Raw genomic sequence first — 27,993 nt, 5'->3', positions numbered from 1 at the left:
AGAACTCGTTTATACAGTGTCTTCGGGAATTTAATTAATTATACACGGATCTTTGCGAAGGATTATATGAAGATAGAAATCAAGAAAAAGCTAACGTACGATATTTGACAGCTTCTCTGCGGTTTCTAGCTAAGGATCGGTATCTCAGTAAACTGAAATTAATTCAGCCCATTTCCAACACGCAGTTCATACGTGCAAATTGTTTTCATTTCATTAGTTTCTTACCACAGTTTTCGAAATAATTTTTCTGGGCATATAAAAAACAATTTACTTCTTCTTGCAAGAATCTCTGTGAGAAAATTTTACATTTCTTTACTATATACAAGTCTTTTTGACTTCTCTGAAATAAAATGATCATTTTCTGCAGAATACCTCTGATCAACATCTTTGCAGTTCTTATTGTGCAAAATGTTGAAATTGTTTCCAATTTACACGGATGTCGATGTTTCCGCAAATCTGCGCATTTCAGTCAATTTACCAAACCTGCAGATAAAAGCCGCAAACTTTTCTTACCCCTAAAGTAAGACAGGCCAACTCGCGTTAGACAGACCTAAGCCTGATCGAATAAAGCGATTTACACTTTTTCACTATTCGTCTTAATTTTTATCTAATAAGACGACGTGGAAACAATCAACCTCTTCAAAACGCTACATGTACGGTACAAGACGATGCAGCCTCAAGATAACATCACGAAAAATGACTTGTTCTCCCTGATTTGCTTGATTCGATAATTTATCGTTTTTTCTTTTTTTTTTTTGGTTCAAATATACACGAGATTCGGTGGTTGATTAATTTTTTCTTCCGCCCACAGTAAAGATTGTTGTAGAACTATTCAGATAATTGATGCCATTTGAATCCCCAAAATATTCACTTAATTCGATGAATAAAATCTACTCACAATCGGATTAAGTCAAATCCACCTGAATTGAGGAGATTTCATCAGAATTAAGTGCATATTTGAATAGTGCTAATACGATATTTATTTGTTGTTAGTAAAAAAAAAAAAAAAAAACATGTCGAGTCACACAACCGATGCGTTGATCCTAGGAAATTTTTCTTTCAGTATGAACAGCGAGCAAATTAGGATAATGCCGTTCGCCTAAAATAGGGTTTTTGTATCCTGGGTACATTTAGCAACATTCATATAAGGATCACGGAAAGAAAATCCGAGATTCTGTTTCCGATCCTCGAGGCTTGGCATCCGTATTCTCGTGATAGGTACGACCGGTTACTAAAAGGAAAGGATTCTCGGTCAATTTCGATCGACACCGCATATCATGATGTTCGCCAAGGCACCGCGACGCCGACGCCAGGCGCCCAAGGATTGTGCGTGGGCCTGAAGAGTCCTGCACCATCGTTTTGTTCGCACACCGTCTTCCGCCTGCGAAAAGATGGAAAAATAACGAGGTTCAAGTGGTCAAATATCCGGTTTCCCGTTATAACCGTGGTCGAGAAAATTCATGTCACTTTTTGCAAAAATTTTAAATACATGTGACGGCAATTTTCCAATTGGTGTCTTTCGTTTTCACAGGATTCTGAAAGTGATTTTTGTTTGTTTTTGCCGTGAACAACTGTAAATCATTTTAATTTTCCATTCAAGTTTGTACTGTTTCACAAAAAATTGATGGAGTTTTGTAATACCGGGATAACAGTCGATGCCGTACCTTAAATATGAATGTTTCCTTCGACGATAATTCCTGGATCTCAAAGTAATCCTCAAGATCTGCTTCGCAGCAGACGATGCACTTGTCCAGGTAAAGAGGTTCCTGATCAGAAGACAGTAAGCAGTAGCGTAATTTAGCCGCGTTCGAAAATCGATGAGAGCGATTTTCGCCCAATGATCAATTTATAAACAATACGCATTAGAATAATAAAATTGCTGGGGTCTCGCTGAAGTCATAACTGTTTTGAAGATTTTACAAGATATTTTGACGATTTTATAATAATAACCCACCCTCAGCAGAGAATATCGTCCGATTTTTTCCTTAACGAGCAGAAGCGTCGCTTCCTTGATTCCAATCTGCCTTGGGAATAGGGAATCGTCAGTAAGATCGAGGAACTGAGTGTTTGGCTGAAACAACAAATCGTACAATAACGTTGAAATGTTGTTAGATATGTATAATTGTTCGATCATCGTTACAGCTAAAGATCTATTGAAATACTGACTTTTCCATTCGTGACCAGCATCGCAGTTACCGGTACAAGCTTAACGGTCTTTCCCCGTCGCCAATTATTGTCGGTTGGCAGAGCTACCAGAAGTCGACCTTCCAGGGCAAATCTGACCTCTTCGTGAGCCCATTCCAACACCTCGACTGCCATCTGCAGGGTTCGAAGGCGTAAAAATGTATTGTTACGAACTCAGGTTTGGGTAGCTGAGAAAATTTGATATAATTCTCACCTTTCGTAGCTTAATGTTGACCATGTCCTGTTCGCCCATGGAACGCCTTCCGTTTTGAATGATGGAAATCCTGCGCCACAGTTTGGTCGACGTGACGTCTTTGGCCTCCTGTGAAAATGTATTAGTTCATTTTTTCTCTATAATTGAAATTTGAATCATATCGATCGCTGTAAAATCAAATTATCGTATGATCGATAAACGCACGGCATTCATGTGCTCCAAGTGTAATTCGATGTTGGTCTGGGCCTGTTTCAGTTTATTCCTGGCAGTCTGGATGTCGGGTCGATTCGACGGGGTGGCTTTGAAGAGTCTCGCGAGCAGCAGAGGATACTTTGTGACCCTCTGCACGGGGACCATGAGGAAAGAGTTGAGGTTCATTCTGCGAAGAACGGTGTTCTCCATCTGCGACACCTTGAGGAATATCCTCAGCAGCTCCTTCTCCTTCTCGAGGTTCTGCAGCAGCAAACTGGCGCTTCCCTGTCTCGTGCAGTAGCTCTCGAAGGCGTGAAGCATGCCCTCGGACTCGAGGAATATCTTTCCGACGTCCATGGTGACCAGGTCCTCATCTCCGGACTCCTTATTTAGAAAGCGAAGTTCAAACTCGTGGATGACACAGTACAGGATGGTGCAATTAATTCGGCTGAAAGAATCATCGAAGAAACTCGAAGACCTTTAAACAATCCTTACTCACCTGAACGATCTCAACAGCCTCCCTCAGCTTCTCGGCGAGAGTGACATTGTGCTCAAGGAGTTCCTCGACGTTCAGAAATATCGCGGAAAGCTGGTCCTGGGTGAGAAGACCGGCCCTGAGCATCGGCCTGTAGAACTCTTCGAGTATGATTTGCAGGTCCCTTCCGTACTTTTGCTCCGTCTCGACGATCTCCATAACGATCTCCTTGCGCTCGGACCGCTTTTTTGCGCATTTTCTGCAGACGAACGGAGCGTAGACAACGCCACTGTGCACAAGAACAAGGGAGTGAGTTTACTTCGCAATCGGTATACTTGCATACTCGATTCCTCGATACCCGTTATACGCGTGGAGAATCGCGCACCGGATATATGTGTGTAGGTGTGGAAAATTATCGAGCGTGTGCAGCAGACGTGGAAGTGAAAACAATGAACCTTCGTTCGGGACGGCATAACGAAATACCTAACACGTCTGTATCTTTGGACGGCTGTATAGTCTAATATAAATATACGTGAAATTGAATGGGGGATAAAACAATGGAGAACCTTGAAGCTGTTCCAACATTTCTCAATCGTTCAATTTCTCTCTGTCTATCTGTAAGTGATCTATTAAACGGTCTCGAAATTATTATAAACGGTTTGAAATTGATTTCAACGAGTTTCAAATGGTTTCAAAGCATTTTCAAGTGATTTAAAGAGGTATCAAACTGGTTTTAAGCTGTTTCTAAGTGATTTCAAACGAATTCAAGCGATTATAATGAAATATGGTTTGCGATATCAAGGAGTAGACGATCCCTCAGATTTTATGAAACGCCGGCGCATAGTAGACTGACAAAGAGAGCTCACGGTATAAGGCAACTTGATTTAAAAATCGTCCTTGACTCTCTCTTAAATCAAAACAAAGATGCCGGTTTTGCCAAGTATCGCAAAATAGGCATTATTTAACGAGGAAAAAAAATCGGAAAAACTTGTCGTCGATGTACAATATTTCCCAAAAAAGGTTTATTTTTGTAAAATTTTTGTATTGAGCAGTATCCCTGTGAAATGACATTTGAAAACAAGTTGTCAATATATTTTTTCTCTCCAAATAAAGCGCATACAGTGAAATACCGAAACACGGGTTTCTTTATGTTGTCCCAAGAGTGTGTAAAGAAATTTTCGTTAAAATTGGTTTGTCCTACCGTGCAACATCCCATCGTGATCAGTCAAGCTTGTATACAGAAAAAGAACTCTAGTCCATCGGCTCCGGGAGTGCGTAATAAGGTGAACCGGTAAACGCGAGCGTTTAAACGACGTGCAGCAGCATTCCACGGATTGTTTTTTAATTTTATCTACCTACTCTTAATTGAGAATAACCGGTGGCGACATTCCGTTATAGTTAAAATGGGCGATAAAAGTGTCGTGCGTTTCTGCGATACCTGATCGTGACGAGAGGATCAAGCCGCTGTTCGCAGTCTTGGCAGAGTTTCGCATCACCAGAAACAACCTGCGGCATCACTCCGAGGAGACTTCCTGGGCCTGAAGATCTCCCGCTGCTTCCTCTCCATCTCCGGACTGCCCCGCGGCTGCTGCTCGCTTGGCTGCTTTCGGACCCAACGCCGCTGTCGGTCCGTTCAATGTCGACGGTCCTCATCTGCAGTTGACGAGTAATCATCAGTTCGAGTAATTAATTGATAAGGATTAACGAGTTAGAAGCACGATTTTTCGTCATTTTATAGCGAGATAGTCACGTGCGAGTGTTTTGTTGATGGATAGAAAGTACTAGAATTATAAACAAAAGCTCGGAATAAATATTGACGATTCGTTTCAAATCGCTTCGAAATTTTTCCTTTTATTCAAAAGATCTTTACAAAGTCACTAAATCAGGTGTTTTTTTTAATGGTTTATCGTAAGTATAAATATTCGACGATGCTTTACTTGAAAAAAAAAGTGTTGTAGTGAATTTCCGGCTAGTAAAATGAGTCGTGGCAGAGTGATGTTGAACGAATTTGCTAAGTCTGCAATAATTTTGAGGTGATTTGAAACGAAGTATCGACATCCAAGCTTTTGTTTATGTTTCCAGGATTTCCTATTTTAGGACATTCTGAAAATTCCTACGAATACAACGTTGATAAAAAATACTCAAAGTACCTACGGCTGTCCCGTAATAAGATTAACCACAAAGTATAAATTAACCTTTTAATTTTGATGCCAACCGACTATCGGAAATCACCTTACCTTCAAAGTTTCTGGAGAGCTTGAAGTGGCCAATGGTAAATTGCCATCTTCGCTACTGTCGGACACGTTCGATATCTGTGAACTCTTGGAGCTTAGATCATCGAGACTGGTCTCCTTTTGTTCGTATAGCGCGTCCAGCTCCCCCTCAGCGTCCTCTTCCTCCTCGACGAGTCCGGTCCGTTCCTTGGAGTCGATAAGGTAGTTCAAAAGCTCGAATTTGGAGGCGTAATTCTCCTCCGGCGAAGAGGAGGGCTTTTTGGCGAACGGTTCTGACGGATGGTAGATTTTCGAGCTGAGTTCCTCGGCGGTCGGCTTCTTGAAGAAGTCGTCCGGAAAATAGGATCGCAGCAGCTGACCTGAGTTGAACTTCTTGTAGTAGCTCGCCTCCTTGTACTCCTCACCGAAGTACATTTGCTCCTTTTGGAAGACCTCGGAGGGCGGCGGGCTCAGCGGAAGCGGCGGTGGCTGGTCATCGGGAATCTCTTCGTAAATCGGCTCCTTGATCACCTCGTACGGATTCTCCTCGATGTACATATTAGCCGCAACGAAATCGACCTCAGAATTCAGGCTCGAGGATCTCGAATAGGTCTGATCGGGCTCGACCGTCGATTCGGAGCTCTCGTAGTCGCCCGACTTGAGCAGCGTCTCCTTCAGTATCTTCAATATCGCCTCGCCGCTCGTCTCGTCGAGAATCTCGCCGTTCCTTCGCGCTTTCTTCAGCGAGTCTTCGAGCAGCTTGGAGACCATCGCCTCCTTGGATAGCGATGGGACCCGCTTTCCTTCGGCCCCTTCTTCAGGGACAGACGGTTTTGCCTGGTCCCCGCGTTTCTCCGTGGAATCCCTCTCGCAATCCTCGTCAACATCCGCCCTGCTCGCGCAGGGTTTGACGATTATGTTAGAGCTATAATTATCCAGTATGACTAGCGTCCTGTTCTCTGAGGAGCTTTGGATCTTCGGCGAAACGTCGGTGTTAACCGATATCACAGTCGGGTTGCAGACGCTGTCCTCGCCACCCACGCTTATGGTCACCTTGTTGTTCGAGCTTGTTTCTCCGCTCGAATTTTGGTCCCCGTTTATCATTATCGACGTTCTTCTACCGCCGCGACTCGGTGCTTCGGAACCAATTTGCAGTCTGTGGACCAGCGGGGACTGAAGTGGGCTTACGGTTATCTTGAAGACATTTTCCGACCTGCTCGAGGTTACCCCGACCTTCGAGTTAAAGGACGCCTTTATGTCTGCCGCGATTGACGGCTTCGGCGGTTTGAAGTCGGTAGTACCAGGATCACTGCTTCGGTTCTGGGGCAGAGTTTTGTGCTTAGACGGCGGCGGGGACCAGCTGGTGGGCCTCATCCTCTGGAACCCCTCCCAATTCGATCTTGGCGGTAGTTCCGGTTCCGCGTCCCGATGTGTCGGTAAATTTTCCGGCAAATTCGGCTCCGTCTCGTCTTCCGCTTCCTCAACCGGAAGTGGGACCAGGGTGCGAGTGGGATCCGATTCATCGGCGAGCTGGAGTGGCGAGTCCTGGGAACCGGCGGTTTCGGCATCTCTCTGGATCCGCCTGCGGATGCTCAGCCTCATCGTGTCCGAGAACTGGACGTTCTCCACCATTCCCGGTTTCGTTGGGGTGCGCTCACTTTGACTGCGCTGAAGCGCTGGTCTCCGGGTCGCTGTTGTGTCTGGAACATGGTAAAGTTTCATCACATCATGCTTGAAATAAGAGCGTTGAATATCGAAATCAGTGTCAGGTAAGTGGCAGTGACAAAATTGACAAAAATTAATCGGTTTGAACTACTGTAGAACACTTTTTGTTACTGCGCTCAACATTCTTGTCAGCATCGTCAGATCACACGCATATCGGAACCAGATACCGACCATTACTCGGGATCGAAGGAATTATACCTATAATGTCGAGAGTCAGGTGTTACGGCGAAGATCAGTTTTGAAGTCGGTCAGTACTGCAGGTTTTTATATTATGATTAAGACAGGTCGATAAAGGCTGCTTCGTACTCACACAATTAGCGGCCGATTTTCGGCGCATGTTCAATTATACGCTACAGTTGCAAGTAGCATTTTGCAACATTTGGCACAGACAATTCGAGATCAGTGAATTCAGACTCAAAACCGTAATTATCACCTAAATCCAGCACCATATATAATAATATATATGTGCGCTAATGCTGTGATGGACGTGATTGACGAAATTTTTATCGTTGACATCTTCTTCAAGAATAAACTTGAGCAGGGGACAATGACATGACAGAAATTACCAGCGAAGCGTAATAGAAGTTCATTAAAGAAGGTGATGAGGGACTGTGCGTATTAGGTGAAAGAATTTTACATTAGCAAGATCGTAGGTGTTTCAGGGAGCCTGATGACAATTACTTAAAATTGGCGAATTAAGAATGGCGAAAACCGTGGCGAGAGCGTGTGATTGGGTTTTGGAAGTTCCAGCATCCTGGATGCTTCTCACAGATGCTTCCAAACTCATGCAGACAATCGGCATGGTAGTTACGGAAGCAGGTACCATGGTAGGTGGTGTTAATCGTTGAAACAACGCTATTACAGAGAACACAGCACCGTGTCATATTTACAATACCGAGGAAAGAGTGGAGGTATCCACACCACCAGAATGTCTATAATGTATCAAAGTAAATACACTTCCGTCACTTATCGTGTAAACGCACAACGATCTGAGGACATTTGAGTGGCTTATATAATACAACGTTTGAACTGTAAGAGCACTCAATAACCGAAAAAAAGAAACACAGCCAATCAAACCAATAAATATTGGTGAGGTTCAGTGACTGAACAGAGAACAGTGGTGTAAACCATATTAAACCAGTATAATAATGTAGTTCAGTTATTAAGGCCTCCAGGTAAACTATATATATACATATATAAAATATTTAACTCCTTGATCACAGGCACATAAGACGACTACCGCGACGGTTCTGCACAAAGTCACGAAGGAAATCCGATAAAATCATAGCTTTTTTAATATTTATTAACGTGTGTGCCATCTGCAAGTACACCAGTGGACAAGTTCTGCTGAATAACACAGTCTCCAGGTTGATCACACTAGTATGAATTGCGAATATTTTTTATCATTTACACTTAGCATGTTATACGCAATTCGTCACAAAACTCAAAGAATAACTGAGAAAGAGTAAATGTGTGAGAGAGGGAGAGAGAGAGAACCAGATTTTGACGGACGGTGGTCACTGCTTAAAACGCCGTCTGTAATCTATGATGCCTAAGGTGAGCGCAATTTTTCCCCGCTGAATTAAACCCACTGCTTTCTTTTTTTTTTTTAACTCTAGGTGAAAAAACCCGATGAAATTTTTGACTTGAGACATGTATCCTACATCTTGTAAAATGAAAATACACTTTCATATCAGCTCTTACTGCTCATGTTTTGATAAAATGTATATAATGTGTACAACCGTTATACTGATAAGTGCGATTTGGTTCTCACTGCGTAAAATGGTTTAAAAAAACTAGTATATGGTTTATCGAATGATCAATTTTAGTTTGCTTATTTTCGACGTTCGAGTACTAGAATTAAGGTATTTATGAAAGCCAAACAACAATTGCGTCAGAAATGAGAAAGATAACCCCCCACCACAAATCAATGGTCACTAGGTTCATTTAAAAAAAACTCCAGTTTATAATTTTTCCGCCTCATAATCATATTCCAGTCGAGTCATTCGCGTTTGGTGTGACTCATGGATACTCCGATGACCCTTTCCACTCGCAAGATTTACCGTCTCTCGAGGTCTTTGTCCCTGCAACAACATCAGTCTGACTGCCTGCCTTCTCTTTCCAAGATCAAGACCCGTTTCAGAGATTGACGCGTAATCTCGCATATGCTTGCGTAGCATGATCTGAACGTGGTGTGAAGATCTATAAAATCGGTTCACTCGAGATTCTTCGTACGGATCGCTCGCCAATGTTTAAATTTAAGCTCGACTAGAGGCGGTTGGATTTGGTCATTCGGAATAATGGATTGGCAATGGTTGAATAAATTACACAATTTTGAATCCTTGAACTTTTCGAAAAATGGTAATTACGGAATTATATAGTCGGAAGGTATGCAATACGATGAACAGCTCTGCCAAGGATGGTGGCATGTTGTAGCGGTGACTTTAGTAATCCTAGATATATGATGAGAACTGGTTGGCATATTGAGTTTTTCGTTTTTTAAATACTCTACTATAAGGTACACAAGTTGAGTTACCGGTTATCAGGCCAATCGAGCCTGCTCAAAATCACCGTCTCTATTTTATGTACTAACAGACCTTGAAAGCTGTCAGCTTACCAACTCTTCAACTTTGAATCTGTGAACCATCGCCGTAACTGATTGATTTTGTTTGAAAATCAAACTCGTATAACTGGTTCGTCGAAACGGAATCTCCGTCCATGAAGAGATTTCTGGTTAACCAAGCTCACGGTTGATACACGTATTCCCAGAAACTGTTACACCGACTTGCGCAGCAACACTTAAATTACGGAATGTGCTCATGATATAGAAGTGCGATAATGCATCAGCAGATAACCAGCAAAGCAGAAGAAAGCACAGTCCGCCTTCTGGATTGCGCAACGAAAAATCGACTTACTTCTCAACTCTCGATCCTGCAAGAATGTATAAAGCCAAAAATAGAATGAACTATGAGTTGCTCACCGTTCGTCTCTGTCGTCTCGGTCGTCTCGACATGCCGCTTCACTTCGTCGTTCTCCGTCGGCTGCTCCTTCAGTTCTTCGATCTCAATTTCGAGCTCCGTTTCGTCTTCCGGTCGAACCTTCCCACTTCCAGTTTTCGGCTCGTTCATTGATGCCGCAACGCTTTCGCAAACCGGAAGCGGCGGCGTGGCTGGTCTAGCCACGGTTTCCGTGCGCGCGATGCTTTTCGGTATCCCGGATATCCTAGGCGGTGTCGCCGATTTCCTGGCCGAGTTGACTTTGTCCGTGGACTTGGGGTCTCTGATGTTCGGGATGGTGATGAACTTCGGCCTCTTCTCGACCTTCTCCTCGGGCACGATGTTCTCTTCGATATCGTCTTCCGGTTCCTCGGAGTGCTTGCCAAACTCAAGTTTCGCCGGCGCAAAGACGACGTTGTTAACACTGAAGAGCACGCTCTTCTTCTTCGCACCCGGTGGCCTGCCGGCCCTGAGTCTTTTGAGTATGCCCTTAACGGGTGCCGCCTTGGCCTCGGCGGTCCTCGTCTTCCTGGGCGGCCGCTTCGGCGAGACCTTAGGGATAGGGATCCCAGTGGTCGGGGTTACAGAGTGGTCCCCAACCTGCTCATCTTCGTCCGAGGGTTCCCGGGGCTCGTTGAATACCCTGATTCGTTGCCCACCGATAGCGGCGACGGAGCATCGCGCTGGGATGCGTTCTATGGACTTGACCTTGGAGGGGTCGAAGAGGGTGGGCAGGGGCTCGTCGAGCTCGAGGGCGTTGTCCGATAGGTCGTCGCTGAACTCGTCCTCGTCGCGGGTGGCCTGCTTCTTTACGAGCAGATAGGGGTTCACGTCACACTCGAGGATGCTGCGCCGAGAATCGGCGTCGCGGGCGCCCCCCTCGTCCTGGAGCCACTGCTCTTCCCGCTTCCTCCACCCCTTCCGCTGGAGGAAGCCCGAATCGTTTCCCTCCGAATTGAACCAGTGATCCTGTTCCTTCGCCGACCACGCGACGCTCTGGCTTCGGCCACCGTCCCGGGGCCCCTGGCGGTGGGGACTTATGCTGCGGGCCCTGGTGCGCGGTTCCACCAATCGCGAGCGGCGCACCAGATCGTAGGGGTCGTCCAAAGCCGGGCGCAAAACTCCGGCCAAACTTGGCCGCAGCCGCGATGCGGCCGAGGGGGCGCGGCATGTGCCCCCCAGCGGGAGACCGGCGACCCGGTGCCCCCCGCACTTCTTGCAGTTGCCCAGCCGCCGCGTTGTTCCGCTAAGGAACTCCGGGCACGAGCAGACCACCAAAATTGGACGGCCCCCAAACCCCGAGCCCCCCAAACGGGGGTCCGAAACCATCTGCCGACTCCCTCGAACCGTTCCGTACAGCCACGGATCGCCGTACCGCATTTGACGCGACAGCGCGCTTCCCCCGCTTATCGTTCCCCAGCCCTGCTTCGGATCCTCCTCGGACTGCATCTGGCTCTGCCGGGAGAGACCCAGTCGGACGCTCCATGACTTCTTGCCCTTGCTCAGGGTGTCATAGTTCTGTAACATTCGAAGGATTAGAATTGAAGGGGGACGAGGGGGTGGTGAGCAATATGGCGACGAGAACTGGGCTGTCAGGGGATCGCTTTGTATCAGTTATGCGAATAAGGAAGATGCGGGGAATTGGGTACAAGGTGTGATGGTTTAGTTCTTGCACATGGAATCAATGTATTATAAAAAGTGTGACGAGAGAGCCATTTTAAAATTAAATATGCCACGATTGGAACGATGCATTTCTGGCCGTCGGATGCCACGGTGTCACATTTTTACTCTCGAAAGCGTAGTTGTGTATAAGTGAAGGAATCCGATACTTCATCAAAGAATTTACCGATATTAAAGATCGTTATAATCACTTTGATCGTTATTCCTTGGTTATACTAATTGTTATGTAGCGAGGTGGTTACAATGTCGTGAGGTTGAATGCACATATTTTGCAGCTCGGTATTCGACATCCGCGTCTAGGAGTTAAGAAAATTAGTCTGTTTTCAGGTATCGACTGACGCAAGCGACTACAGCTTATGTCGTTAATACACTTTGTCGTTCTTTGTGTATTATGGCAAAAAAATTCCTCCGATATTGTGCAATCTATATAGAAATATAAGATGTTTCATCGTCGCTTAAGGTCGCTTAAGCGTGTCGCGAATTTCAAGATTTTTTCGATAAGTTTTACTTCCTAAATTTGTAGTTCTCACAAGCACACAACAAGGGGCGATAAAAATTGATCAAGGATTTTCCATTCATAGATAACTTATATCTGCAATTATGAGTCGCAAATAGAAACTCGAAGAACTCTGATCAAGGATTTTGAGTTTGATGGAATTCGAAGATCGCAATCTGCATGCAACTCGCATTTGGACCGTTGTCGAATAATCATTTAATAGTAATTTCTTTCCCGGAATTCGGACGGTTTCATTGCTTATTTATGTTTCTCTCAACAACGGCAAAAGCAAAAAGTAAAGAAATAGTGGAAGATAATGCGCCGATTTCACCGCAGGATCGGCGATCAAACTTGAATGTAAATTCTGGCTGGGCGATGGCTCGGTCAACCGGCGATCACCACTTTCCCTGTTCAGTAGTCGAGACTCGAGCATGGTCGGCCATCTTTGGAAAATACAATAACCGGGCTAACCGAGAACCGCATTATAGTCCGTGCAAATGATTTTACGGAAGAAAGTTCGATCGCCTTGCCACACTTGTCAAACATTCGGGTCTTTCTCTATGCCAACGAGAATCGCGATCTAGCGTATGATCGATTAGGTAACACCGCAACATGCTGCGGATTACAGGAAAAGCGTTAAGACACGAAGAGTTTCATGCGTGACGCGATTCGCATTTGCGTTTGCACACATACGCGGGCTGAATTATACAGCTTGCACAGTTCCGTTTTTGCATAGAAAAATTTGCCAACGTCGTTCTATGAACCAAAAACGTTGCGCGGCTGTGCGGCGAGGGCGAAAAATCGGGAATCTGAGCGCCGATCTGCGCTATCTTCAACCTAACATACATGTGTTGGGATTTGTAGTTTCGTTACGGGTTTCCAAACCGGAAAAGGTAGTGCCATGACACAGTTATCATACAATAAGTGTATTCGCATATAATGGTTGCAAAATGAGCAGCGATTAGTTCGAGCTGTCAAAAGCAGGCGAGGAGGATCTCGACGTTGCGAAAAGGCGGTGAACGAAGAGAATCGAGGCTTCTTCTTCGTCTTCTTCTTCTTCTTTATCCTCTTTCTCCGTGCAATCATAATCTCTGAACACCATCAAGCCGTTGGCACCAGGCCTTGTCGAGCAGGGAAAGTTGCCGCTGATCCTAGCGAAGATGTTGAGTCACGGCCGCTACGCCCGCCGCTGTTATTCCACTATAGCATCAGCACCTGACTCGATGTTACGAATTGATATGGCGAGAAGAAGGAGAAGAAGAGCGCGAGAGAGTAGAAAAAAGTAAGAGTACAGGTTTAGAAAAAAAGAACCGTCGAAAAATAAAAACTTCCAACTTTGGCGAACGGTGATATTTACTTACAAGCTCCGTTTGACGCTCGCGCGAAGCGAATATCATACCGTACAATACGACTTGATTCGACTTGAGAAGCTGGTTTTAGGAATGACGTCAGAAATGAAAGAGAGGAAATTTTTAGCGCCGAATTGGTCCGCGTCTCTTTCGCTGTCTTTTATTTCCCCTCTCTGTCGCGCGTTCTTCTCCTCGTGCACACACTTGTCTCAGAGGCACAAAGAGCGTGATCCGGTCTTTCCAAGTCCGTGAATATCCAGGTCTCGTACTGGCATCACGAGGCATAAATTATTATTTGCCAACCCGTGCTAGACGTAACGCAACCCGTTCCAGCTATATCTATACAGTATGTATCATACATACAGGATGGAAGACGCGCGTTATAAAACCGCCTGCAACGTTAGCGTGTTTAATTTTCGTTGGCTGATACCCACACCAACCATGCGCACAAGTTCACCAGATGCAACCATCCGAGTTGATTTTCACGTCCTATCCTATTCGGGTATTTGGAAACACGGCTCAGAGTTGGACAACCTCGAGTCGCGCTCTTCGCGTCCAGCGGATAACACGGAATAGCTGATGGGCAGGAAGAGATACGCGCGTCTTTCTCAGTCACCGAAGAGAGAAAGAGAGCGCTGTAGGAATGGGACGAAGAGAAGAGGATTCGAGCGGGATTGCGCAAGGCGAAGTGCACTCGCCGTGACCCTGCAGCTCGCACTGCTGCAACGGAATACGAGTTTCTAACGATTCGTGCATAAGGCACCACGTAACGCGTCGATCGCTGCAGCTTCATTACCGCACGAAGAAGGTTGGACTGTGACCATGCGGATGGTTCTGCGTTAAGCTATGGGTAAAAGGGGTCGTCTTTTGGTACGGAACTCACCTTTCCAGGGGTCGGCGAGGCCGTCGGCGAAGGGGATCCGGTGCCGGTTCCCGACTGGAGGTGGTACCTCTTCGGGGTGAGCATCGCGGAAGGGTTACCTGGGCTACCCTGGGTGACCGCCACACTGGCCATCGTCATTTCTGTCCGACGCGTAAGTCGGCTCTCTCTCCTGGAGGTTCAGCAAGGCTTGAGCGTTCCGTAACGCGGAAACGAGCCTCCAGCCCCGGCTACGCATCGTAGTCCCTCGGCTGCAGTCTGGAAAGAAAAAGAAACCCGGGTATCGGTAATTCAGCCTCGCTTCGGCGTTTCGTCCAGGTTTTCGATCCCGCACCATTGGCGGGTGTGGGAGCGTTGCCCAACGCTGTTTTTAACCGGGACATAATAATTACATCATGTGACAATATTCGCTTACGCAATATCTCACCTCTCCTCCGCCTCTCTACCCGCACCTTATATACCTATATCGCTCTTTTTCTATACTCGGCGAGATGCTAGTTGCGCAATACCTTCGCACCGCGAATGATTACCGCGATTCGGTTGGCCGTTCAGACCGAGCCTAGAAAGCTGGAGACTAGACTAGAACTCGCTGGTCTCCGACAGGCACCGGCGAATCCTACAGGTATATTATACGTATCACCCCATACTAGTCTCGACTACACTGCGTGCAGCCGTCGACTTACTTCATACACGCGTGGGTTATACAGCTCGGTAAATCTGTGCTGTAACGTTTAATTATCCCATGGAGTGCCCAAGATGGGGAAGACCTGGAATACGACGACTGCGGCAGTCATGCGATGTTTTCTCATGTTTCATGAATTTCGGTAGTACCATTTTTAGATTCGGCAGGCAGATTCTAAGGACGGTTCGTCGCTGTTGGCAGAGTCAAAAAAAGGAGGATCATTTTCCGATTATTTCTGAACAGTTTTTTCTATGATTTAAAAAAACCTAAACACCGAAAGAGAATACGTCAATTTCAGAGGTGAATTGGAACCGTGAAAGCGACCATGTCGCAGCCTTTTTCGGTGATTCCTCTGTCAACGTGGAAAACGGAGATGAGGAGTGGGCGTAATTCACGGCAGCCCCTGTGCCATCATTATCGGTTAGAACGGGTTTGACTTAAGGTTGAAAGAATACGCCACTAGTCTTCGATACGTGCGTCACGTGTGCCTTGTAGATGCGTGTGTTACACGTACAGGTATGTACCTGTATATCGCGTTCCCACTTGAACGCGATACGCTGCGCCCATATTAAGTACCCACCCATACGAGATGTGGCGGTCCTTTGCTCTCAGAAGCAGTACGAGGTACCGTACCGTGGGGTATAACGTCATTCGGTGATACCTACGTCTTGACCCAGAGTTCAACACCGTTTCAGCAAAACTGAGAAGTGCGTTTTCATCGAAGCGACTTCTCGCACCTCTGATTTTACTTACGCAAGATTTTGCATACCATCAAAGGTCGCGAGATGAAATTTTTCACCGACAATTTCTCCGCGCATAGGCCATTAGATAGCAAGTATTCGCGAATCGAGAAATGAATTCTGATAGAGAAATTCAGTACTCGTTTCCAACTCATTTGCAATCCAGTATTAACTCTTCGAAACGGTTTGACGAAGTTCGAAATGGCGAAAGGTCGCGAAGATGTTTTCCTGTCTAACATGTCACTTGACTTGCAGGTGTAGTTACGAGTCAAACAGGACAAAGTGAGTAAGTAATTTCACGAGACTTTTCTCACTTGGCATTTCGATACAAATAAAAGCCTGGATGTAGTCGGATACACCCAGACTCGTTAGAGAGACTGGAGTGAAAGCAAAATGGAGGGGAATCGAACTGACAATCAGATAGGTACAAACACCGCACAGTGTGATTGCGGTAGTCTCGCGGAATTCGAGTAAATAATGCATGTTGTACACAGTACGTCTACTACGCGAGTTACAGCTACACCTTCCGCCTACCGTACGTTGATTGTTTTAATTATTTGACCACGCGCTATTGGAACGGCGATCAACGCACGTAGCCCACACGATGCCTTGATCACGTATCGCAGTATATAGTTACAATGTAGTAACGGGCGGAGTAATTAACTGGACGGTTTCAAAGTTCATAACGAGTTTACTCGTTCAGGGGATGATGGTCGTGACGAGTTGCAAGTAATTGCACGCAATTGAGGATGCGTACACCACTATGGATTGATCTGGTGAACGAGTGAACGCTGAACACTCGGGGACGCATTCGTAACATCAACTTTCAACGGAGGGTAAAAAATGAAACTCTGGGGCCCGAGGGCCCGCTTCAGCCTCGGTCTGACCCACTTGACCCACTTCCAACCCACTTCTACCTGGCACCGATCACTTTCATACAGTCGGAGAGGCGAGCTACCAGCTTCGCGATATCTCGAATCGAAACCTAGGTCAGTGAGTATAGTTGTTAATTTCATTTAAAATCGGTAACGAGATATTGTGTGTCCACATTGTACATCCGTGTGTCCCACAACCTTCGTTCTCCGGTCAACATCCGAGCTTCGAATACCAAGTTCATCCGTTTACAGGTCGCATCGCTACCATCCGACGATTTATCGCGGATGAATTACACAAAGGTATATCCGCACGGTTGCACTCAGAAGAACATCGAAGACAATTAGAGATGAGGAAGACAATCGAACGTTGATAACCTGGATATCCGTCAGCTTCGAGAAGGAAAAGTTTACTTCCTCCCGTCAAACATCACGCCTGACATTACGAACGCGAGAGAGAATTCTTCTCACTACACCCCGTGCCGTTACACCTAATCGCTAATCATTCTCAAGCATCGTCTTAAGATTACAAGATGAGGCTGTCTCACTTGAGCGAGCAGTTTGAAGTGGCAAGAAACGGAGACTCGCAACAGCTCAATAGCAAACAATCTAACGGCAAAGTATTCCGGAGGTGTATATTCTACGTATAATCGATTCCAACGACAACTGGAACCGTCGCGAACCTCCCGGCAGCTGCAGTGGCAGCAGCAGGGGAGAGTAAAAGAGAAATTACAAAAATCGTCGGTGCGTGGCACGTCGAACCGATGACCTCTCGTCACCTGCGGCATAAGGCAGATGGTCTGCGTTTAACGCACTTGCCCGGATGGCACGCGGGGCAAGTTTCGCATCCTCAGAAGGTAACGGTTAGTTTTCTTAGCGTTCTAGGTCTATCTGCACTTCCGTGGCAGGGAGTATAGCGAACTTTGCTGCAGCAGTCCCGCCCACGATGTAGGTAGACTGCTTTCCTCGCCGCATGAAAGTGCACCGGTTGCGCGACAGCGACTTCAAGCATGGGCGAAAAAGGTAGCCGCGATTTTTATCAATTTTCGAAAAAGCGATAGTGTTCATTTGCGACATTTTACCTACCGTTGTACGAAAATCGCAATGCTTGTGGCTTGACGGCCTCACGTTACATGCGTGCTAATTATCGCGTGGGCGATGAGGGAAAAAAAGGAGAAACAAAAATAGTGACATAAGTGAATGTCCGTCCGTGTAATCGTATACCGGACTCCAAAGTCCTTCGGTGATGCTTCAAGGCTCTTTGACCAAACCTTGATTTAGTAGTCGGTTAACGGGGTAGTCACGGCATTCGTTTGTCGAATACACAAGCAGTTTTTTCGTGCCAGGAATCGCAGAATGTACTTGAGCCCAGATACATAATCGGCCGATCGGTATATATACAAGGAGAAAAAGTTGGAACGATTTCGAACATGGTGCATTCTGAAGTCAGAAGTTGAATTCACGTATTTCGAAAGACTTTTTTGGCAATGATTAATCGGCTATAGTAGAACAACGACTTAGTGGAAAAAGATGGCACCATGAAAACTCGACACTGTTTTCAGCCCGAGATGGAAAATCCACTCCTGACGGCCTGCAGATGATCGTTCGTCAGCCGAGGCTGCTATCTGCACAAACTGAAGCCGTCGTGACAAAAACTTGAAAATTGCGAACGACCGGTTCGAGTTCTCGGTATCGGGCTTGTGACCTTTGCTGCCAGCGACGTACCAATTGAAAAACCTCGCCCTCCTTCGAGCCGTAAGAATAATCGTGGATAAGACGAGACGCATGATCAGCGCTCGATGAAATATTACGGAATACATCAAGTACTACGACTTAGCATTGCAGGATTGCTTGGATCATAAGTGCGAGGATCGACTGGAAAGACCGTGCATCGACGATGTGACTACAACGATCGTTGTATGACCGTTTAAAGGTAAAGTGTGAAGTGACGAGGTAAGAATGCGACTCTAGTTTGTAGAAAGGTTGTTCACTTCTGCATTCAACTGCACACATTCGGTCTCTGGATTTTCTACATTCTTCAAAGTTCACGCATGCGCCGTTCCACTCGAAGGCGTTACATCAAAAACATTATTCGTCTAAAGAGTCTGAGCCCACCTCCGCAACGTGTAACAATATGAAGGAAAAAAAAAAATTAAAAATATCCACGTCTTCGTAACATGCATGCATCCGTTATCTCGAAGATGAATGGTGAATTCCTTAGAATGCAGGTACGATCGAGGAGTGAATCGGTAATAAACAGAAAAGGAAAAAAAAGAATATTATTCTTCACGCAAGTGTTCGCCGTATCCCTTTCTCTCGCGTTCCCTTCCCCACCTTCGATCCCTCAACGCTACGGCGACTTCCTTCTTCGCCCGAGTATCCCACCTTTCTGACAGCTTTGCGGCAGGCATTGTTTTCTTTTTTCTTTCTATTTTTCATTATTATACCCACCAGGCTAAACCGAGCCTGCGGTACACTACCGCCGACTATTCATTAGCCTCAGGTTGGAAGAAGAAAGTGTGTTCCTGCAGTAAGCTTGGCGAGTAAACGTAAACGTAAACTTGTAGTCTGCATGACAAGGCGTGTACGATATGCTTGTAACACCGGCGTGTTGGTAATGACTGAGTACCATTGAAATGAGTAAAGATAAGTCACGTTATCGAAAATAGTCTTTAGCTACCAGTAAAACACGCCGATAATGCTAATCAATAGACGAAGACGGGATTTTCTTATCGACGGTCATGGGAAATGACAGACTGTTTTACTCGAGGATGCGACAGTCACTCAACCTGAGTGCTACCGTCTGTTGCTCATGACCATACAAATACCAGCCACGCACAGCGATTCTGCAGCCCGTCATTCGAGTTCATTGAGCCGAGGTCGTCGATCGAGGATGGGAAATAGACGGTAAAAACGTCACACCGTGAATTACCGTTTCGAAGGGTGTTGCCGTACCCCGCTAAAATTGACCGTTTCGACCATGCTCGACTTAAATACCTGTAACAGCAATGCTTACAATTGGTTAAGCGAAGCTGTTGAGTCATTTCTATAGGTGGCATTTCGGTTCAGGCACCAAGTGATTCGCTCGACAGCCAATTCTGCATACACAGCATCTTTGCGCAGGTGTAAAAACGGCTGACGATGTCTGTTCAGGTATAAGCTGCAGATAACGTACGACTGGCGCATGTGTGTTCGAAAGTTGTTTTGAGTCGAACCGCAGCGAGACAAACGACCACTTTTGGTGCTGCACCTCTTTCCCTGCTTGTCTCATTCTTTTTTCTCTCTTCTCTCCTCCGCTTTCAAGTGTGTTCAAGCATGTGCTTGTGTACATCTATAGAAGTTCACAGACGACCAATATTTGACGTTCCAGAGTTCACGTGTCGGCAGTCATCGAACCCATGGTGAATACCAGCCGTTAGATGTTCATGGACAGTTGGTTTCCCTCCGCAGGAGAAAACCGTCTCCACGGAATTCGATCTTATTTGTACAACTGAGCATGCTTCACCTTTCAGGGCACAAGGAGACGTTTCCTCAATACCGTCTCAATGTCAAATGTGTAGATGTTATCCGCGAGGTAGGATACAGCGTTCGCAAGCTTCGACTCTTGATACCGATTTCTCACTCTGGGATCGCTTCCCGTGACAAAAACACATTTCACGAACCTGACCAGGATGAGACCTGATCGGAACCCTCCGTCGGATCGATTAACGCATTTTTTGGTGGTCGGATAGCGGTGTAATTCGGCGCGTGAGTCACTCGGTGAAACAAATAGTAGATGAATCGAAGCGAAGATACGTTATGGCGAAGTTGGCGAAGCGTCAAATCGAGGATCGTCAGGAAGGTGTGAGCGGCAGATACCAACAGCAGTGGGTTAGTCATGGGTTCACATCTGAATTCGACTGTTTGCTCTCCTATTGACACACTTAGGAGCGAGTGGCGTAACGAAACAGCGATACCCAACCGCGTGTAGGCGCGACTAGACGCAAGCCGACATCTCGGAGCCAAACCAGCGAGTTGAGACTCGGCGATCGGTTAACGGTCGAGCCGGTCTGCCTTGAATCGCCAACGATCTCCACCCGGTCACCGAACACTGGTTTCGATGATTTGAAAATGGAACGCGACTGAGGTGTCCGAGAATTTCCACCTTTTTCCCAATCTTCCACCCTGAGATCGCTTTCCACGGGTAACTCGAAACCAGGCAACTGGTGACCTTACCGCATGCGTGGCAGCTCAAGATGTGATGAGGCAAGTCGGGCCAGCCGGGTGGCGAGAAGACATCGTTACAGCCGGCTGCCAGATGGATGGAACAAGTCGCTAAGGTGGGCCACCGCGTCACGAGACAAAAGGTTACTGGGTTCTAGGATTGCGTAAGGACGTTCGCTCTCGGGCTCCAAAGCCTCTTCTGCCACCACGCGACGTCTTTCACCGAGATCGTTTCGAACCGCTCATTCCGTTGTCGGATTGTCGTCGAAGAATTTGCGTAAGGATGCGCGTCGCGAGGAGATCAGTTTTCCAAATCTCTTTTGGCAAATGTCCGACACCCTTCATCGGTCATAGAAAGCTCCTTCCTTGCTTCAGTTTGAGTATATTCAAGACGGGATAAGGCCCATAAGTGAGACCGCATATAGCATTATGCCAGCGATTTAAATCAAATTTGTTTTCTTTCATACACTTTCTACGAACCACAATCGCTTCGCGGATATAAGATGAAGATAGAGTGAGTTTGCAGAGGTCGTACGTATAGCATGAAATGCGACGTGGGCGTGGGTGCTTTCTCGATTGTCTTCCAAGTTCACATGCTCTCTGCTGAAGACAGAAGCATTACCGGATAAATATCACGGCCACGTCTATCTCCGACTTGTATACGGTACGGAGTTCGCACAATGGCTCGACACTCTTCACATGCACCCGCACTTTGTAGTTCCTCGGTCAGCGAAAGTCCCCCACGTACGCAGAAACTTCGTTTGCAGACAGCACATGCTCACGTGCTCGAAATGAACACGGTCCTGCCGGAGGCTAATTGCCTCCGAAACTCACTTTTCCTCCAGCCGGAATATACCTTTTGTTACCCAGGAACCAGCGGAAGAGACACCGCACGCAGTGCCCGTCGAGCAACCGCTGATTGTCAGTGAAATTTTTCTCGGCATCCAAAAATCGCGTGTCTACAGTCAGTCGTCTCAGACGTTTGTTCGGCCTGCACAGCCTGTCCCAAATACCGTATAATGCCTCCTATCACCATCGTCGTAAATTTACCCATGCACACGCGTTCACAAACCGTGAGATTAGCCGATGAACGCTTTCGCCGAAAGCCAACTAATTGAATGTGCCGACTGGATGGAATGGTATACTTTTGGCGATTCAGCCCAGTGGTGCGGATTTCGTTTTGTTTTTTTGTTTTTTTTTTTTCTTGTTTTTGTCTTATTATACTTTAATGGAATCAGAATGCGAGTAAATTGCTCCGAAAAAAGAGCAAACGCTTGGATGCGATGAATGATGGATTTTAGCGGTATGAAATTGAACGTCGATAGACTTGCGGAACTCGAGGAAGGATTCGATATGGGCGCGGTCCACACCCTGAACAATTACTAGCAACACCGTGTACGAGATAAGTGTAACAGAAACGGTAAAAACGGTCAGAGATAGAGAAGAAGATAGACAGAGAGAAAGAGAGAGGGTAAAAACGGGTTGGAAACTGCACTCTGGAGTATCCCGTGACCGCATATCGCCGGCTCCTGTTTCTCGAGAGTACACCTACATATCCATATGCATTTATAGGTACATAACATAACACAATATATATATGCATCTTTATCCGAAGGTGGTGTACTTCGACGAGGAAGATCGGCACTCGATACGCTCGTCGTAAAATTCATCCAGGGTTTTGTGGTTATCGCCTCGGTAGATTTTCCAACACTCCTTTTGCGAAGAGACTGGATTCAATGTGAAATTCGAACGGGAATCAGACGGAGATCGTTTCGATTCGCGTCTTCCTAGTAACGAATTGCACGAGTGAACCGATTTCACCTTGTTTAGATCCAAGACTCAGAAATTCGGACCCATTTCGATTCAATAAAGGTAGGCAGAGCAATATGCGAATTTTACTCTGACCTCCACGAAACCGCGATGAGTATGCGCAGGTGGTTTTCAACAATAAATTCAACTTCTCTTCAAGAGTCGACCTCGGAATACATCACCTCTGTATTGTAAATTTTTAATGCTGTTTCGTTTTTTACGCAAAAATACTGCAAACCTCAAGTTACAAAGATACACTCAAGGTAAACAAGGTTTATAAGTACCCATGTAGGTACTGCGCGTGATCACACTACCCAGCAGAGATTCAAATTTTACATTACTGCATGATCTGTTAAAAAAATAAGTATAAACTCACTGTTGGTGTAATTCACTTGTAAACCAACAAACGGGCGTATAAATGAACTCATTCTCTATCTAAAGTGACGGAAAAAGAATTGACGCATTAAGTAAAACATCACATTGCGGCTAGCGTATCTTTTGTGCGGTAGGCATATTCCACACTGTGAGCGAATCGGTTTTCCCCAAGTTGGCACTGTAAGATGATCTTAAATACTGGCACATGCCACTTATACACATCAATTACTGCAACAGACTTGCACAATTCAAAGCCACGCGTATGTCATTATTATATTGTATTTATAATACACGTGTAATATAGAAAAATTCCGGGAACATAGTCCAAGTTTTGATCACAGCCATTAGTGTTTAATTTAAGTATCGGCACGACGATTTGACAAGTTCTTTTTCTTCGAATTTTGTATTCGATTCTTATTGAAGTTATTACTTTTTTCTTCCTCGGTTCGGGAAAGCTGAACCAACACGATAACGATAATAATAGTATATTAATAAAGTATAGCAGGCGTTATAAATGCCGTTCAGAACACGAATGCTGCAGCTTAGCGGATTGGCGGAACACAGTTTGCCTTCAAATCAGCTCTTGTATATATCAACCTCCAGAGAAAGCAGCTCGATTTTATAGGAAACGATTTGCAGCCTCGACAGAGCGCGACTAAACGCTCTAATATCTAATGCCAAACCCGATTCGGTGAGCGTATCACTTATAATACTCCAAAGATATCCGATATGCCGATTTTATCATCGCCCTTGATCTGCGCATGCGGAGGAAAACGCATCTCCTGTCTTCGGATGTTCGTAATCGTTCCAATCTCCGCGGAGCGAATCTTTTTCACAATTTCCGAGTTTCCTCCGGCTTGGAAAGTAGGCTGACCGTTGATGCGGCCGGTGAAGCGGATTTTACATTTTCCGTAGAAAAACGTCGCGGGAAATCCAAGATTTCCGATACCTGCGGCACCTCCGAAAGATGGCACAGCAAGCGATCGCCGAAGAAACGCAAAACCCTACCGAGTCTCCGAACCGTGGGCTTGTCGCATTGTAATTCTAGGTTTATCAACGCTGTCCTGGATACGAACACCACTTAACCTGCAGCGACAGACGGCGTTGCGCGGCCAGCCATTGGATATAATCGGTTACTCGGCCTATATTCTCAAATTTTATTCACATAAGTTGCGTGCACGAGATGCCGGAACGACCGACTGCGGCGGCTGCAGCCTCGAGGCAAAGACAAAACACCTCGAGAGGAATGAAATATTAATGAAAAACGGTACGAGGATGAGTAAAATCGGCCGGATTAAACCGATCGAACACCGTACCGGCCGTTCCGTTCCGTTCCAGTAAATTTCACTAAGATTATCGTGGCAGATTCGGAGGAATATGAATTGGGATCGAGAACAAGAGATGATCGATTTTTCACCGTAACAATGAATAATATCGTGATAATATTACTATAATGTTCTAGTTCGATTCCGCGTGGGATTCGATGTTTTTACTCGCAGTCGAGTTCCGATCGGGGAACGCCGCGGTGGTAGGTTTTATGTTACGCCCGCGGACTGAAACCACTTCCGGTTTCACAACGGCGTGGTCAGAGAGCCGTTTCCCGGAGGATTCTAACCGGCGGGGCTCTCTACCGTAACCTAATCTAATCTATCGCTGGAAGCAATATAATATAGGTATATATGTATATACGTATATATCAAGTCGTAAAACGAATGCAGCTCGCTCAAACGGAAACCTTTTTGTACAGGGAAAGACAATGTTATTACAATTATAACGGATCGAAGTTTGCCATATTTTCCGCCCAAAAAACCGCGGGGAGAAATTTTAGAAGCAAGATAATACAAGCAAGTTACATGTAATTAGATAATTGTAATAATTGTTGTAGTTGTGTATAAGATCTTGTGAAAATTGATGATGGAGAAAAAAAAAAGAAACGAACACGATCATTTTCTTTAAATTTTACCTGCATAACCGTAGAAGATCGGTGCATTTACGCGTGTCGCCGAGTATTCGCGATCCGCGCAAATGACTGGCATTTAAATATCAAATGCCTTGGTCTACTTGGTACCGTAAATGGCTGTAGCTACCCGGCATCTTATTTACACCGGGACATCGAGTATGAGGCGCGGGTATAGAAGAGAGGAGACGATAAATCATTGTACTGTACATCGTCTATAGGTGTATAACCTGAACAATAGGAACAGTTACGATCGAGATGAGATCGGGATAAATTACGAGAAGGTTGATCAATTTGCGGCGGAACAATGACGCGAAAACTTGCGAGTTCGTTATCACGTTATGACGTCACGCGACGAAGCGCGGGAATTTCGAAATTCGGGAAAGAGAACCGTCGTCGTTTTGGCTGCGAGCGTTGTTTAGCATGCGGTGCTCGTTTTGCGGAAGGAAATTAGGCGAGTTGCAAAAGCCGCGGAGCATGTAACAGCGATTCGAGGAGCTGAACTGCTGCTGCTGCCACGGAGAGAAGTTCGCGAATAACAGTAAAAACCGTGCGTACGTATGCGCCGTTCATACTGCGTATAAAGACATAGCCAAAGATCGGTGAATCTTCGTCTCTCCTCTTGAGTCAGACTGACGACACGAGGATATTTGAATGATTTTAGCATCGCAGCGTTAATCGGCCGCGACTTGTACCATCGTCGTCGTCGTGCGACCCCGATTCTTTGTGCTTGCGAAATAAGAAGAAAGGAGGTAAAAAAGTTCGCTTAGCACGGTACGAAATAATGTTGTTGCGGTATACGCACTATATCACGTAACTATAAACCCGTGGTAAAATTATGGGCAGAAATATTATATGAGCGTCGTTTATCGGGCAAAACGAGATGTAATAAATAGCGCAAACTGGAGAAGTCGTTTAGCGGAATAGTATCGAATAAAAAATAAAATGAAAAAAGAAAATAATTAAGAAAAACAGGCACACGAATCTCTCTTGCGTAACACGGCCGTGTCTGTGTATCCGTGTATACATATAAACTACACGTCTCGAGACGTCGAGCTGACCGTTGTAAGAAAGTTCGTATCATACCTGCCACACTGGACACGCTTATACGTGGAGATCATAAAACCTGTCCAAATACATTCGGAACGAAGGCATTCGTGATCTTTGTATGCTGTATATCTTTGAAATTACATAATTATTATTACGTACGTTTTCACATGGGAATTGAATTCGTCAACGAGAGATTCATTCCATGCATTATTATAACAGTATAAAAAAACCTGTCTTGGTCCGTGCTCCAAAACTATTATACTACATGATCTTTGGCTGCATGTACTCGCACGGTTTCTATTTTTTAATTTACATGAAGTTAGGTCCAATGATTTTCTACAACTGCCTTATACACTAAGGTGGGCTTACTTTGATGCGGTATCCATCCAAGAGCTGGATCTGAGTATCCTGGGACTTCTGCACTTCACTATGTATAATACCTTTTAATATTATACTTCACTAATATATATACATATGCATATATATTATGCATAAATTTCAATCAGGACGATAATTCAATCTGTGCAACACACTGTTAACAACGACAAACAATTGGGTATAAGAATGACGTGTTCACTGCATCATCGTATCATCCCCGACGGTTCACCATATCGATCCTATTCACTGCGTATCACTGTACAAATACTTCCCAATAAATCAATCAATCGATCGATCGATCGATCGAGGAGGCGGTACCTTTTCTCTTTTCTTTCTTTTATCAATTCGATTCGATTCTGTTTTATCCCCCTCTTTTTTACACCAGCACACCGTGACTAGTTTTGTTTTTAGAAACGCGAGAAGAGTCGCGAGCGAGCTCCAACTCAGACGAACGTAGATCGCGAAGTGCGCGAAGAGAGAGGCCTTCTCAGTTGGGCCCGCTTTGGGGGACGGGGAACCAGTCTTACGGCGGTTGCTCGACTACGTTCACTTGTGTCGGTTTGTCCGCACAGCGTTTACCGTATGAACGCACGTTACACACAGACATCGGATCGCTGCATCCATCAGCACAGCCATCTGCATGGTCCACACGGGCTGAGATCGATCCTACGTACCTTATGCCGATCAATCAAACTCGAAGTTCCAATTCCCGCTCCCCATTTTTTCTCCAACACTCGTCTTAACAGAAACCGCAGTCAATAATGATCTCGTTTTACCAAATCTGCTGGAGACGTAACTACATAATTATATTTTACATAGAGCTTTTGTAAAAGGTGACCAACTTCTTGCAAAATTTTTCGATCGAAGGTCACGTCTCCACTGCTCGATCGCGGTACATCCCATGTTCGAGGGATGGGATAACTAATGGGTGAAAGTGACGGGGCCATGGAGCACTGGACCATGGGCACGATGGGCGAGAAAGTGTCAAGGCTAAACTGAACAGAGGATTCTACAGCCTCCGCGATTAGTGCAACAGCATGTACTCGTATAATACAACAGCGTGCACCGTTGAATGATGTTCGAAATTACGTAACGCCTTGTAGAGATGCATGGATCTTCTTCGTCGTCTTACGTATTGTGCGAAAACATTGCAGAATTATATGGTGCATATAGACAGAAGTTACAGAAGTGAATTGCCGATTTTCAACCAATTGTGACAACTACGGCGCCACCAATATTTTTCACCGGGCTCTACAGCAATTGGTCTAAAAATACATATCTCGGTAATTAAATTCAAACACATTCATTATTATGGATTTCACCGATTCTACTGCCATAAACTGCTGGCGCAAGAAATACAATTCAATTTTTCGTGAATAAAGTGAATGTTAAATACGATAGAAATTAGCTTTTGTCGAGATTAAGTTTCCAGCTGTTTCGAGATCGGCGCTGAGTTATCGCCCATGTTTGCTACAGGAAATGCTGTATGATACGTCGGCAACTTGTACAGCTCACTATATATG

General features: G+C 45.5%; 1 protein-coding gene across 2 annotated transcripts; it reads right to left on the bottom strand.

Moving 5' to 3' along the window:
- Positions 1-659: 659 nt before the first annotated feature.
- RhoGEF64C (Rho guanine nucleotide exchange factor at 64C) lies at positions 660-26,955 on the bottom strand. 2 transcript variants are annotated; one of them, XM_046624534.2, is made up of 12 exons: positions 26,462-26,955; positions 14,408-14,662; positions 9,984-11,517; positions 5,303-6,978; positions 4,504-4,718; positions 3,090-3,354; positions 2,603-2,974; positions 2,399-2,506; positions 2,167-2,319; positions 1,955-2,071; positions 1,665-1,766; positions 660-1,381 (listed from the first exon to the last, which is right to left on the bottom strand). In XM_046624534.2, the coding sequence occupies exons 2-12, from the start codon at positions 14,543-14,545 to the stop codon at positions 1,253-1,255; spliced, it is 4,809 nt and encodes a 1,602-aa protein (XP_046480490.1). In that variant the 5' UTR covers positions 14,546-14,662; positions 26,462-26,955; the 3' UTR covers positions 660-1,252. The 2 variants fall into 2 exon arrangements, with proteins under 2 accessions (XP_046480490.1, XP_046480491.1); XM_046624535.2 differs by having other exon boundaries at positions 2,603-2,971.
- Between the last annotated feature and the right edge of the window lie 1,038 nt (positions 26,956-27,993).

The sequence above is a fragment of the Neodiprion pinetum genome, chromosome 4 (assembly GCF_021155775.2).
Source record: "Neodiprion pinetum isolate iyNeoPine1 chromosome 4, iyNeoPine1.2, whole genome shotgun sequence".
In the NCBI taxonomy this organism is placed as follows: Eukaryota; Metazoa; Arthropoda; class Insecta; order Hymenoptera; family Diprionidae; genus Neodiprion; species Neodiprion pinetum.
This window is presented reverse-complemented; position numbering and strand designations above follow the sequence as displayed.

Bases quoted from the DNA above. Each gene is read 5' to 3' on its own strand.
- RhoGEF64C (XM_046624534.2), bottom strand. From the start codon at position 14,545: ATGACGATGGCCAGTGTGGCGGTCACCCAGGGTAGCCCAGGTAACCCT. The intron at 11,518-14,407 runs GTGAGTTCCGTA...CGAATGTTACAG, and splicing joins CCTCGCCGACCCCTGGAAAG to AACTATGACACCCTGAGCAA. The intron at 2,320-2,398 runs GTGAGAATTATA...CGAACCCTGCAG, and splicing joins TCAACATTAAGCTACGAAAG to ATGGCAGTCGAGGTGTTGGA.